The 13,923-nt window shown below is 34.1% G+C and overlaps 1 protein-coding gene across 1 annotated transcript; it reads right to left on the reverse strand.

Annotated features, from left to right (window-relative positions):
• Positions 1–1,249: 1,249 nt before the first annotated feature.
• On the reverse strand, positions 1,250–6,524 carry LOC130738644 (sucrose synthase 7-like). Its single transcript, XM_057590738.1, has 15 exons — positions 6,337–6,524; positions 6,105–6,237; positions 5,837–5,991; positions 5,458–5,650; positions 5,055–5,173; positions 4,631–4,847; positions 4,162–4,257; positions 3,844–4,017; positions 3,605–3,721; positions 3,346–3,512; positions 3,022–3,246; positions 2,374–2,940; positions 2,154–2,292; positions 1,882–2,066; positions 1,250–1,662 (listed from the first exon to the last, which is right to left on the reverse strand). Exons 1-15 carry the CDS (start codon positions 6,441–6,443, stop codon positions 1,509–1,511), a joined length of 2,748 nt encoding a protein of 915 aa, XP_057446721.1. The 5' UTR covers positions 6,444–6,524; the 3' UTR covers positions 1,250–1,508.
• Positions 6,525–13,923: the final 7,399 nt, after the last annotated feature.

Consider the following 13,923-nt stretch of genomic DNA (forward strand, 5'->3'; position numbering starts at 1 on the left):
TTTTACATTAATGACTTTATTAATTTGTTATTAATAGCATTTATATTATGAATTTGATTAGTTTAATTATTTTTAAGCTATTTTTTTTTTGGGTACAGCTATATTATGTATTAATTATAAAACATCTCAATTTCTCATACATAAATTAAATTAAAAAATATCAAAATCATTAAATGTTAATTATATAAATTTTATAAAACAATAAAAGAAAAGCAAGTAAATTTTATATTTTTACATGTAACAAATATATGAAGTATCATAGTTATGTTAAAATATAAGAAGAATATATAGAATATTATTTCTTTAAATTTATAAAAATATTAGTAACTTCTCTATCTATAAGTTTTCTAAAATTATTCTACTAAACAAAAATTTATATCTACCCCCTAAGATGGTGTAATTTTGTTTATAAATATTTTACAATGATTCCTAATATCTCATTTGGTAAAAATGATTAATTTAATAGAATAATTAATTATTAAATTGAATTGTAGTCGGTCTTCACTTAACTCGACCCAAGCGATGCCTACATTAAATCAATTGATTTGTAATGGTAAAAAAGAAGAACGGGGCTCACGGATTGTATTAGAGTTGAATCTTCCCAGATGAACGAACGTGACTGTTGTTATTTATTCTGAACATAAGTAGTATATAACAGTTTCTAAGAGATGTTTCTCTTCACGAAGAGATGTTTCTCTTCACCAAGTGATGTTAGTCTCTCTATAAATAGAGAAACTTGGCAGCAAAATCAGATATGAAATTGGACATAACAAAGCCAATTTCTCTCTCATTTATATTATTCTAAATCATCATTCACTTCACTAATGCATGAGTGAACTGTGAGAATCATATTTTTGTAAACTATATATTATCAAAGATATGTTTGTTGTGTTAATGCAAATTACATCAAGGCATTCAATATCCTGAAGGGAATTCGTCGTTCATCTCAATTGCATCCAATATACATTAATTGGTAGGGGCGAATTGTGCATACACGCTTTGAATTTTCAAGTGCTTCCATCATCAACATCATTTTATTTAAGTGTTGCGGCATCTTTCCAACCCATATTTTCCCAACATAAGAGAGTGATATATATGATCACAAAAAATATGTGTTTTGTGGCAGAGAGATAATCAACTGCGTGTTCCATTTAATATGAAACTTCCATAAAATATTAGAACTTACATGTGAGTTTTACTTAATTTAAATTTTAAATAAAGCTGAGTAACTATCATTATTTAGTGTAAGAATAAGAATCATAATTTAGCATTTTTGATATATGAAGAAAGACATGTTGTATTGTTGCATGATGAATCAGCCATGTGAAATAGAATTTGTTAATATTTTGACTTCACAATCACATAACACTAATTGCAACGTGCACCATTGAAATGGCACCTCTTATTTTCCTACTAAAATCATTTACAATAAGATTGAAATACAAAGGTAAATATCCAAATTGAGTTACAACCACAATTACCATTTGATTGCAGTTCCATCTAAAACATTATTTCTCCCATGTAAACACACGGTCCAAATTCTTGTAGAACTGATGAATTATGAACACTATAGCAATTATAGAAACCAACCAACATAGTCCAAAGCTGCAAACACCACCACTTTGCTTAGAAACTGCTAGTCCCTGACTTGAAGTTTCATCCCTGCAAGTAAGAACCTCTTCAAACAGTTTTCTATCTAATTTTAGATCATATATATCAATGTATTTTCTCAGTTGGTACTATTTATGAGAACTTCATGCAAAAAATCATCTATGTTACATGATTTTTCTTTTAACATGTCTTCAATGATTGACTAAAACAAAAGAAGATTCATTTGGGGTAAATTGTACTTCATTTTTTTTGTTGCATAAAATAACTTGCCTTGTGGTTGGATTATATTGAATTTTTGGCTGTGTTGGTGCTGCTAATAGGGTTTGAGATGCTGCAGCTTCGGGTTTCAAGACCTTGGGGTTAGGTTGCACTTCAGCTGTTTGTTTTTTTGCTGCAGTTACTGACATTGATTTAGGATCCTCGGGTGCCTCACTTGGAATTGGTACCTTTCTTGCCTGCAATGCAATGAAATTTTTTCCTTAAATTTCCAATGATTACTAAAAATTTAGAATCAAGAAAGGAACACCGTTTGCAGAACTTACTAAGTTCCTGAATTGAAGATTATAGAACATTTGGATGTATCTTTCCTTTGCCAACTTTTGCTCCTTGTTCAGCTTTCTCCAAAACCCATAAACTGATCCCATGCTCAAGACTTTGTTTGCATATATCTTCCATGTATAACTGCAAGGAAAAAACATGCAATGGAATTAAGAAGAAATCCAACCATAAATTGTTAAAGTGCACTTGTTAGTTAAAAGTTACCTTTCATTGATACGCTGAAGAGCAGCTTTTGAGATCCTGGTCCAATATTCAGAATCAGTCTTGCACTTCTCAAAGAAATCAGCAATCTTGTTGCTTGATTCATTTCCATTGTGGATATCAATATGAAAACCTGAGACCCCATCAACTAGAATCTCTGCTGGGCCACCTTGATTTGTTGCAAAAGTAGGTAATCCACAGTTCATGGCCTCAATGACTGTGAGGCCAAAGGCCTCATACAATGCTGGTTGCACAAAAGCTCCCTTTGTGTCCGCAATGCACCGGTAGAGCTCTCCGTTGCGGTACCGATCGGTCTGCGCTGCAATCCACCTGAATTGACCCTGGAGTTTGTGTTCCTTTGTCAAGAAATGCATCTTCTTGATTTCTTCAGTTTCCTCTCTGTCCTTGGATTTGGATGGATTGAAGAATCCTCCAACAATCACAAGATTCACCAAACTCCGCAGCCTCTTATTCTTTGCATACCACTCAACTAGGCCACTAAGGTTTTTCACTTTGTCAAGCCTAGCCATGGAGAAGATGATTGGTTTCTTCCTGTCTTCCAAATATCCTCTGTTCCAAACAAAATTGAGTTTGAATTAGGCTGTTATAGACTTATAGTGACATACTTCTATTACTATAATAGAGACTCACATGTGTTCTTCATTGTCATCCTTATTATAAAGTAGTTCTTCAATGGCAGGATGCAATGTGGTCAATCTTTGCTTTTTCTCGGTGAAAGGGAAGTAGACAGATTGATCAGCTCCTGGGGCAGCAATGTTGAGCTTTGGATCAAACACATTGATGCCTGAGACCACGCGACAAAGTCCAGGCATAGTAAATGCAGTGTGGGTTTCATACTGTCCTGGCCTATCCTTGCTGATGATACAAATTACAAAACAATGCAAAGTTACCTTCTTGTTACTATTAACCAGAAGATAGTGTATAAGAATCTATAGTTCAGAAGAAAAGGCCAACCTTCCTGCAATCTCTTGGAATGTGCTAGTTATGATGAAATCAGCAGCATTCATTGCAATTAGGTCAGCTGTGAACTGACTTGAAAAGTGATACTTTTCATCAAAATCTTTCCATTTGGCATCTGAATCCTCATACTTGGTCTTCTCCAAAGCATGAGCAATGGTTGCCTTCATTTATTATGTATGCATAAAAGTTTTAGTTCAAAGTGATCATAAAAAGGAAAGAATGCACATGTTAAATGTGGACTCTTGGAATGAACCTGAGTTACTCCAAGTTTTGAAGCCATTAAGGATGACACCAAGTTTCCATCAGTGTAATTCCCAATAATCAGGTCAGGCTTTCCTTCCATGAGTTCAAGAATCTTGGTAGTAGCATCCTGTTTCATGAACAAAAAGAGGAACATAAGTACATTATCTGTTGCAGTTTTTTATTCTTCTTCTTTCTCTCACTGTGGAGGATAGGGGAGAGTAGAATCAAATGAAACATGATTGTCCATGCCTGAGAAAATCTTTCTAAATAAGGGTAGATATCAAAACGGGACACCCATTGGCGTAGAATTCCCTTCTCTGTATAGAAAGGGACCCTTAGAATGTGGGAGTGCTTAGTGTTGATGATGGGTTCCAGTTCTTGGTTACAGGTGGTCCCTTTGGCATCTGGTATAAGACGAGTAACCTGTACATGATGGAACATAAGTGTCAAGCCTTTAGGGATAAAGGAAGAAGAATGATGAAAACAAGAAATGTGATAGCTTTTACTTTTTTTTTTTACTTTAATTGAAGAATAGTTTGTTTTACGTATTAGTTCTTAGTAGCCTACCACAAGAATCTGGGGCTTCACATTTAGGCCTTGCAGCTCCATCCTCAGGAGTAACTCCTCCTCCATTGCTCTTACTTGATCAAGAATATATACCACCTGTTAAGAAAAGCAACCCCATCAAAGGAAAAAGTGTTATTCAGTTCCCGGGTAAAGGAGGAATGTTGTGTTAGGTCTTCAGCAACCAACGTAAAACTGGTCAATATTTTTAATATGGACCAAACAGGACAGAAGTCTGGTAATCCATATAGCTTACCTCACTTAGTGGGATAATGCTTTGTTATCGTTGTGAAATGTTGCAATGTATGTATTAGAGTGGTAATTTTGACAAAATTAGGCTAGATTTGAAGGGTGGTTGTTAGATAAATAACATGTTAAGTATGACTCATACATCTAGGAGTCAATATACAAAATTTTGATGATCTAGCTGGAATTTTCCTAAATTCAACCATGAAAGAGGAGAGATTCACACCTGGCCTCCAGTATCTGGCAATCCTAGGACATCTGCTTGACCAAAGTAACCATGAATAGAGAAAATGACTATGTTGAACATGTTTGGAAGCCTGTTGAAAAGTGATTCCAATTTCACTGGGTCTGCTGCCTCTAGTACCTCAGAAAACATTCTCATTGTCTCTGTAACCCTTCCTGCAGTGTTCCCCCACCCTTTATCAAAACCCCATTCTTTTAACCTGTTCACAGCGACAGATATCATCAATTCATAATCATAATGCATGATTGTAGTGGCCTTTCAAAAGCAAATTGAAATAATTCATAAGTACTTTAATAAATTTTTAACTCTGTTTGAACTTTTTAACCTTTTTCCAATCTGTTAGATGTACTTTGATTCCTTATTGTCACAATTCAGCCATAAAAGTAAGAGAGTTTTAGATGGTGACCTGTTTTCAAAGTTCTGGTATGGTGTGTCTTTAGGGTGTGCAGATACATATGTTTCTGCTACCTTTAGTGCTCTCTGAAGCTTCGGTATGGTATTCAAAGTGTCATTGATCATAAGATTCTGCAGAATGGGAAAAGAAAAATCCAGTGGTTAACCACAGTTTTCCACTATCATAAAATCATATTTACTATTTTTTTCTTTTGTAGACATTTCATTATGGAAAATGATTTGTTGACATCTACATAGTGCAAACACCCAATAGACATCGGTAGTCAGAAAGGAAGAGAAGAGACAAAACTAATGTGATATATAATGGATATGATAAGAAGAGAGACATAGGTGTTTGTTGTATGTCTAAGTATCATTACTGTTTCAATATTTGACACACTCATGCCTTTATTTACCTCTCCTTGATGGTTAAGGCTCAATAAGTAATCAAGCAATGGATTTGTACAATTTGAGCTCTCGCTTAACCTTGAGGACAAGACCCTGGTAGTAAAGTTTAGTCCATTTCCAATAGAAGAAGAAAGAGCCATGCGAGGTGTGGAGAAATCAATAGCTCCAAAATCCATCTCCAAAGCATTTTCATCACTTGCCCTGCACATTCAAGACATTTTAAGCATTTTCCTCACTCAGAGAGAAAGCTAACCATGAACAGAAAGAATTGGATAGCTGTTAACCGACATTAGCTCTCAGAGACAAAAAAGTTTATTGACCTCTCTTTATTGATTGAGAAAAAAGACTTTTGCTTTAGGTTTAACTTGTATCCAGACACGTACTTACCAGTTCTCATCAAACACCATTTCCTTGTATTTCAAGTATTCTGGAGCCTCAATACCTTCTACTTGCAAATCATCTGCATTCACTTTAATAAATTCCCAGAAGCCAGGATTAGGCCTCACTGCAAAAGCAACATATGGTGGAACAACAGCTGCTTCCTGCACATATATAGTTCCATTTCGTTCCAAAACTAAGTCCCTTTTTAAATCAATGTGTTGTAACTTGTAACTCTCTCAAAAGAGACAACTGTGAGTTGTAAAATTATATATACCTGAGTGCAACTGATGATGAAACCCAAAAGCCCTTCTAAAAGCTGTTTCCTCTCATCCTTGTCTTCAACTGTTTTAACCACAGCCTCCATTATATGATGCTGTTTTATTAACCTTTTCCCACTTGCAACTAATCTGTTTCATATTTTCCTCCCACAAGTTAAACAAGGAAACTAAAGAATGGAGCACAGAAAACAATGTGAAACTCGTATCAATGTGTTATGTAATTAGTACCTGGCAAAGCATTTCTTCATATGGAAGCGGCTCTGCCTCAAAGCATTTGGCATGCTCTCTGTAATTGTATCTGATCTCTTCAACAGTGAGCTTGAGGAAGAAGCCATTTTTTGAAGGAAAGTTGAAATTGACCAATAAAACAAATTGAGAAAGTTTGGTTTTCAAATTCTGCATGTTTTGGATAGTGTAGGGGATGGTATTTATATTGGATTTTGGTTACCATTTGCATGAAACAAAGACTGAAAGAAAGAAAAGAATATATGAAATATGGTGATGGGGAGAAAGCAAGTTTAGACTTTAGATTGCCCTTTGTGTTGTTTGTTTTAAAAGTGGAGGCAAAGAATGTTTAAGGAACATGAAATTGTCCTCTTAGGTAACATGGTTGTTCTTTTCTTCATGACATTTCAAATGCACACGTTGTTATTGAGCAGTTTTCTGACTTGCATGTAGTTTATGATATCTGTGTATGGTGTATAAAGCATCGACTTTGTGCATGGGAAACAATTTTCATTTTCAGGTTTTGCATTTTATATATTTTAACAGCATCTAATTTGCGCTACGCTATATAAATAGATAATCCTTTCTGTATAGCAAAAGTATCGTAGAAAAGTCAATTACGTATACAACAGTTCCAGTTAACTTCTTTAGTCCTTTATTTATTTACTTTAAGAAAATGAGCTTAAAATACGTATAAAACTAGTATCATAGCACGGGAAACTATTTTTTAAATTTTTTTTTCAATTTAGAAAATTTATATTTAAAATATATTAAATTTACATGATTTGAAATGAAAAAAAAAATTGATATAGAAGTATAAGAATTTAATAAATATCAACTTTGAAATAAATAAATCAATAGGTTACTGATTGAATATATAAATATAATCTACTAACGGTATGAATTATTATAATGTGTTTTAAATCCAAATCCAACCAACCGACACAAGCTCACTGGGTCGGCCTAAATGACTAAGGCCCAAATACAATGAGTAACCTTAAACAGAAAGGTTTTTTTTACCAAATTTTTGTCCAAAAAAAACAATGGTTTTTTTTATATAATCTGAGCGCCAAACTAAAGTATTTTTATTATTTGGATAGTGGGGAGAATGGAATGAGTTACAAACTTTTTTAATATTATCCTTACTATAAAAAACGATAGTTGTGGTGGTTTTTTTTTTTTAATTTAGAACCTTGATATATCCGTCGAAATAATAGTTGTGTGAATCATCCTCCGAATCCACAAATTGATTTACATATGGATACTACTCTATCTTTAAGTAGCATCAATTAGCATTACAAATTAACAAAATAGAGCTTGGAGGATGTTTCGGTTGAATTGTTTGGAGGTTAAAACATTTTTCAATGAATTATGGTGTTAAAAGGACAAATTTGCTCGTCATTTGCTTAATTATCTTTACATCAATTATGTTAGGGGTTCTACAAATGACTTTAGGTAACGTCTAGGCTAAATCATTATAACTCTAGACGGACCAATGATAGTATGATACTAATGAGTTAGAAATATTATATTTTATCACTTATCTTGAATATCATTAGTCATCCGGCTAAGGTTATTCACCTAAAATTTTGTCAATCATCATTTAGATATTGATCTTATTTTGGATAGCAAGCTTATAAAGCTACTTAGGCAATGCTTCTCTGTTTTAGTTTTGCCACTCATAAATAATGGTGAACAAACAAGTAAAGATGTGAAACTTATGGAACAATTGCTAGTCGACATATGCTAATGCGTGACAAAATCTAATGTTAGTAGACATTTGCTTCACAGGCACAAGGAACTGTTAAAAATGTAAGACTTATCAGCAAAGCAAACAATGATGCACTTGAAAAACGGGAAGGGAGAAGACAATACCATTAGTGCAAAAAGGTGGAGGGGAAGGAAGTTATGAAGAGGTAAATATGTATTTTGATAATTTTATAAGATGAACAATGATTTTCTCTTCCTCCCAAATTGAGGGAATAAAATTGTTAGAAAGCAATGGTATTGATCGAACTTTATCAGTGGGTTTCATCCTCTTTTAAAGGATACAAATAATGAATCATTTTTCTCCTTCCACTCTATTCCATCTCCTTCCCCTAATCTAAACAAAGCATTAGGGGAGTTCGTTTCAAGTTATAGAATCACATTTGTGGAGAACAATGTTGCCCATGAATTCATTACCATGGAATGTCATTATGGGGTAAAAACAAATATATAAATATATATATAATAAACACAAAATATATATATATATTGTGTTTATTATTTCCGATGATATTTTTATATTAAAAATTTTTAAATAGAAAATGTCTAGAAAAAACATGTGTTGGTGAGAAATAATTTTCATTCAAACGACAATATTAGATTGTTACCCTTTGACATCAGAATGTATGAATTTATGTGCTTGAAAATCCAACATCTCAAAAATGCATTTTTCAAAATTTGTACTAAACTTTGAAATGTAACATCCTCAATCTCACTAGAATTTTTAAGATCCCTTAATACAAACGGCCTACGGAGTGAACATGCTCACTTCCACCCCGAACCCCACACTCACTAAAACTACTATGCACACTTTAAAAATGTGTTATTCTATATGGTGTGATAAAAAAACAAAAGAAACACAAGAACTAATAAAAATACTAAGATGTATGGAGATGTGCATCTGCGAAATTGCACAATTGTATCATTCGGAAAGTAATTGACACATCATCAGTCTCAGTTCATATTGTAAAAAGTGGTGTCTCTCTCTAAAAAATTGTGTTTTTCTCATTCACAGGATTTGGCACATTGATAAAGGAAAATGGAAACTAGAAACGTTACACCAGCCATTGAGATTAGAGTGAGTAACAGCTAATTTGTAGTGTGACTATGCCAAAAGGGACAATCAGAGAAGAAGGAATGAGGGACAACATGTGCAACAAGGTGTGTACAAAAATGCATAATACGTTTTGAAACCATAACCAGGTGTGACACAAAAGGGTATGGTGAACAGAGACATTGACAAATCTTGAAAATATAGTGGGTATAATAATGTAAATGGGTATGGTGAAGAGTTTGAAAGGACTTGAGGGTATGGTGAACACCTCTGTTGCATGGGTACGGCTGTTTTGGCCGCGTACCCGTACCGGGTACGTACCCGGTACCCGGTACACTGTGGGTACGTACCCGGTACCTACCCGTTCCAAAAAAAAAAAAAAGGTTCCTGGGCTCAAAATAATGACGTTTTGCCCCCCCTTTTTTTTTTCTGGCTCAAAACGACGTCGTTTTGGCCTTTATATATTTTTTTCCTGCTCAAAACGACGACATTTTGCCTTTTTTTTTGCATAATTTATTTATATTTAAATATTATGTATATTTTATTATATATTATATTTAAAAAAATATGCATATATCTAACGTACTCGTACCCCTATTTTTTCAAAAATCGCGTACCGCGTACCCAATACCGTACCCGTACCGGGTACCGTACCCGTACCCGTGCAACACAGGTGAACACTAAACAGAGACATAAATGACAAATCTCGAAAATATTGTGGGCATAATGTAAATGGGTATGGTGATGAGGTTGAATGGACTAGAGGGGTTTTTGGGTTGAGGGAGGCTGCTGAGGAGAAAAATGGTTTTCATGTGTCAGCCAAATTTTTACACATCCAGTCACAATTGTCACTTGCAAAACAGCACAGCATAATTACCATTATAGACGGATAACATAGAGAAGTAACAAGTTCAACCACCAACATTGTTTCAAAAAAAAAAAAAACAAGTTCAACCGCTGACATGAGAAGGCAAGCCAACATGAGAAGGCAAGCCAACAAAAGCAAGTAACAAGTTCATCGACAAACATTATCAGAAATTTTTAACAAAAGCCAACACCAATGACATCAGTACTTCAAAACACCAAATGCTATCCTTCCTAACAGTAGAACATCACCCATCAGCTCAACTATATCCGGTTCAAATCGAGTTGTTTGCATGGCCGATCCAATGCTCAACTCGAACTGGTCTAGGGTTTGGTTCATAGTTCAACCGGTCGGTTCGAGCCGAATTTAATAACACTGGCTCCATCAATTAGTTGTAGCAATCCCCTTCAAAGTTCAAAACAAATAAGAATAAGAAAGAGAAGAGGATGGAGGAAAAATAAATCTTGAATGGAAGAAACATGGTTCGTGACTTCAAAATGAGAATGTCATTATTGAGTAGCAGCTTTGTTCACTTCGGATTTGATGCAGAAAAAACGAGGCAATAGGGAGAAGAAAGAGAGGCACAGCCGCACTAGTTTTTTTTGTTATACACAGCCGCACAAGTTAATTGTGGACGTTAATGTGTTGAGTGTAATTTCTATGCACCTACACCGTCAACCAATCAGATTGTAAGGATTTGAGAAAGTTTCTCTTTTTATTTTACTTTCATTAATTGACATGACACATCCTTAAAATCTGATTGGTTGACGGTGTAAAAAAACTTTACACCGTCAGTGCATCATCCTTTTTATCTAATGTGTTAGCTTTTTAGGATTTTCAATTTTGTGGGCTTGTCTGGGCCCAATCTTATTTCTTAATATCTACTTTTTAAATATGAAGTTTCCTGTGGGGGGGGAACTAAAGCTTTTTTTTTTTGAAAAGTAACAATTCAAACATAACAAATATAGAATACATTTTTTTTGTTAACAAAGATAGTATATATATCTTATTAATAGTTTAATATATGTGTATATATATAACATTTAAAAATGAAATTTAGCATATACCGAGTCAAGCGGTTCAATCAATGATTTAGTGGTTCGACCATTAACCCATCAGCTCAGTACCCCGACTGAGTCAATCACCGGTTCGAGTTTAATAACATTGTATGTACCACTTGAACCAACCACTTATTAAGATTGTTTGTTTGGATGGTGGAGAGAATGAAGTTTTAATTTTTTTTCTTATATTACTTACCCTGAAAATATTAATTATGGTGTTTTTTTCTTATGCTTTTGAAACTTTAAAGAACAAATTCGCTGCGTCATTTGCTTAATTGTCTTTACATGAACTATGCTATTCAATTTGATCTTATTTTGAAGTGAAAATTGCACCAACATTCCATGAGGTTTATTATTATTGGACAGAACTACTGATATTCTCTCTATTATTTAAAAAGATAATAATTGCTTATTTTATTGAAAATATTACACTAACCTCCTCTGATATTTATTATCATTGCATTAACCTCCCCTAAGATTTATCACTATAATACTCAGTACCCATTTGTCTTCTATATGATATATGAAAGAGGAGAAGTTAGTGCATTTTACAAACTAAAAATGAGGTCAGTGTAATAATGATAGACCTCAAGGGAGGTGAATGTATTCCTCCTATTTTGAATAACAAGCATATAAAGCTACTACTTAGGCAATGCTTCTCTTTTCTTAGCTCACGTTTTTGTTAGTTCAGCTTTTCAATTATGTCACTCACATAGATAATGGTTAACAAACAAGTAAAAATGTAAAACTTATGAAGCTACTGCTAGACCGGGAGCCTAAAGCATGAGATAATGGATTAAGATTAAAGACCATTGAGAGAATCAAACGCCACAATTTTATCCAAAATTTTAAGGCATTAAGATTATGGATCACATCTATCAAAAATTATTTATTTCACGCATTCTTAACCAATGTAGAACTTCAGCTCATACTTAAATTCTCAATATTCTCCCCGTCAAGTGTGAGTAGTCACCACCACATTACTATGCTCCCCTCTGCGAAAGCTATCTAAACACTCACTGTCGTTCGCTTCACTGTGTTAACGGAACATACCGCCTGGCCACACCGTCGGGTAAAGTTTCGATATAATGAGAAGTCAACATAGCTACACCAACCATTGGCTCTTATATCACTTGTTGGGAAAATAGGGGGAGCCCGAAGCATAAGACCATGCACCAATGGTCCGACACCGAAGATCAACAAGAGTATCTAACATCAAAACTTTACCCAAAACCTTAAAGCATTGAGTTTATGTCTTATAAAGTATTCACCTCACTCATTCATAACTAGTGTGAGATTTTAACTTAAATTTGAACCCTCAACAAATGCGTAACAAAAACTTATGTTAGTCAACGTTTGCTTCACAGGCACAAGGAACTGTTAAAAGGGTAAAACTTAGGACAGCAAAGCCCACAATGACGCAGTTGAGAGAAGAACGACCAACGGCACAAAAAGGTTGAGGATAAGGATAAGGAGAAGGTTATGGAGGGGTAAATTTGTATTTTGATAACTTTATTAGATGAACAGTGTTTTGTTCCGTCTCGCTCGTCCCAAATTGGGGGGAATAAAATTGAAAAAAAGCAATGGAATATGACAGAATTTGTATTATTTTCATGGGTTTATTCCCTTTTAAAAAATACAAACAATGGATCTCCTCTTTATTTCACTCCATGTCATCTCCTTCCCCTAATCCAAACACGGCCCTAGAGGGAGTTCATTTTAAGTTATAGAACCACATTCATCGAGAATAATGTTGCCCATGAATTCAATACTAAGAGTGTCACTAGGGTGTAAAAAGGTTGTGTTTATTGTTTTCGAGAAAATTTTAAAACAAATTTATTAAAAATTTTGAAATAGAAAATGTGTAGGGAAAGCATGTGTTGTGGAAAAAAAATTGTATTCCCATGAAAATGTAAAATTATCGCCCATTGACATGAGAATGAATTTTAAATAAAACATGGGTAACTCACATACCTAAAGATCTAACATACTCGGGAATACATTTTTCAAAACTCGTACCAAATCTATGAATGCAACATTCCCAATCTTATTTTCTTGAGAATCTTTTGAGATCCCTTGAAACAAATGCCCTAGGGAATGAATTGTGCACACCCACGCCAACTCTACCCCCTCTCCCATTATTTTTACTCACCTAAAAAGTACTATCCACACTTTAAAAAAATTGAGTTATCTTGTACGGCATGATAAAGAATTAATAAAAATACTAACACTTTGTTTGGTTAAGGTGACTTTGGCAAGAGAGAGATGGCAAAGACAGAGGTTGTGAAGAGTTAAAGCAACTCTCTCCGTTTGGCAGATATATTACTGTAGCGCAGAGAGAGTTTTTTACGTGGGCTCCACATGCTTTTCTTCCTCTCCTCAAATAGCGAAGAAATGGAGAGCTGCTGTACTTTTTCTCTGTTTTAACTATTTTATCCTTACAATTTGAGTTGTCAGTATTTACTTTAATGGACAAAATTGTCAATTTATTAAATTATTATTTTTTATTTTACTAATATTCATTATCCACATCATTCTTTCTCATCTCTCTCTCATTTATCTCTATCATACCAAACAACCTCTTAAATCCACTATATTTCTCACATATTTTTCTCTACTCAATTTCTCTCTTCTCTACTCTCTCTTCTCTATCTCTCTCCACCCTACCAAACATAGTGTAAATGTATGGAGATGTGCAGTTTCGAGATTGCACAAATAATCAATATCAATATCGTGTCATTCAGAAATTAATTGACATATCATTCATCTCAGTTCGTTTCGTAACAGACAATGTTTCTCTAAGAAAAAATTACACAAAATAACCCTTTCACTCATTTTTTGTT

This window comes from Lotus japonicus, chromosome 2, assembly GCF_012489685.1.
Source record: "Lotus japonicus ecotype B-129 chromosome 2, LjGifu_v1.2".
NCBI lineage: Eukaryota > Viridiplantae > Streptophyta > Magnoliopsida > Fabales > Fabaceae > Lotus > Lotus japonicus.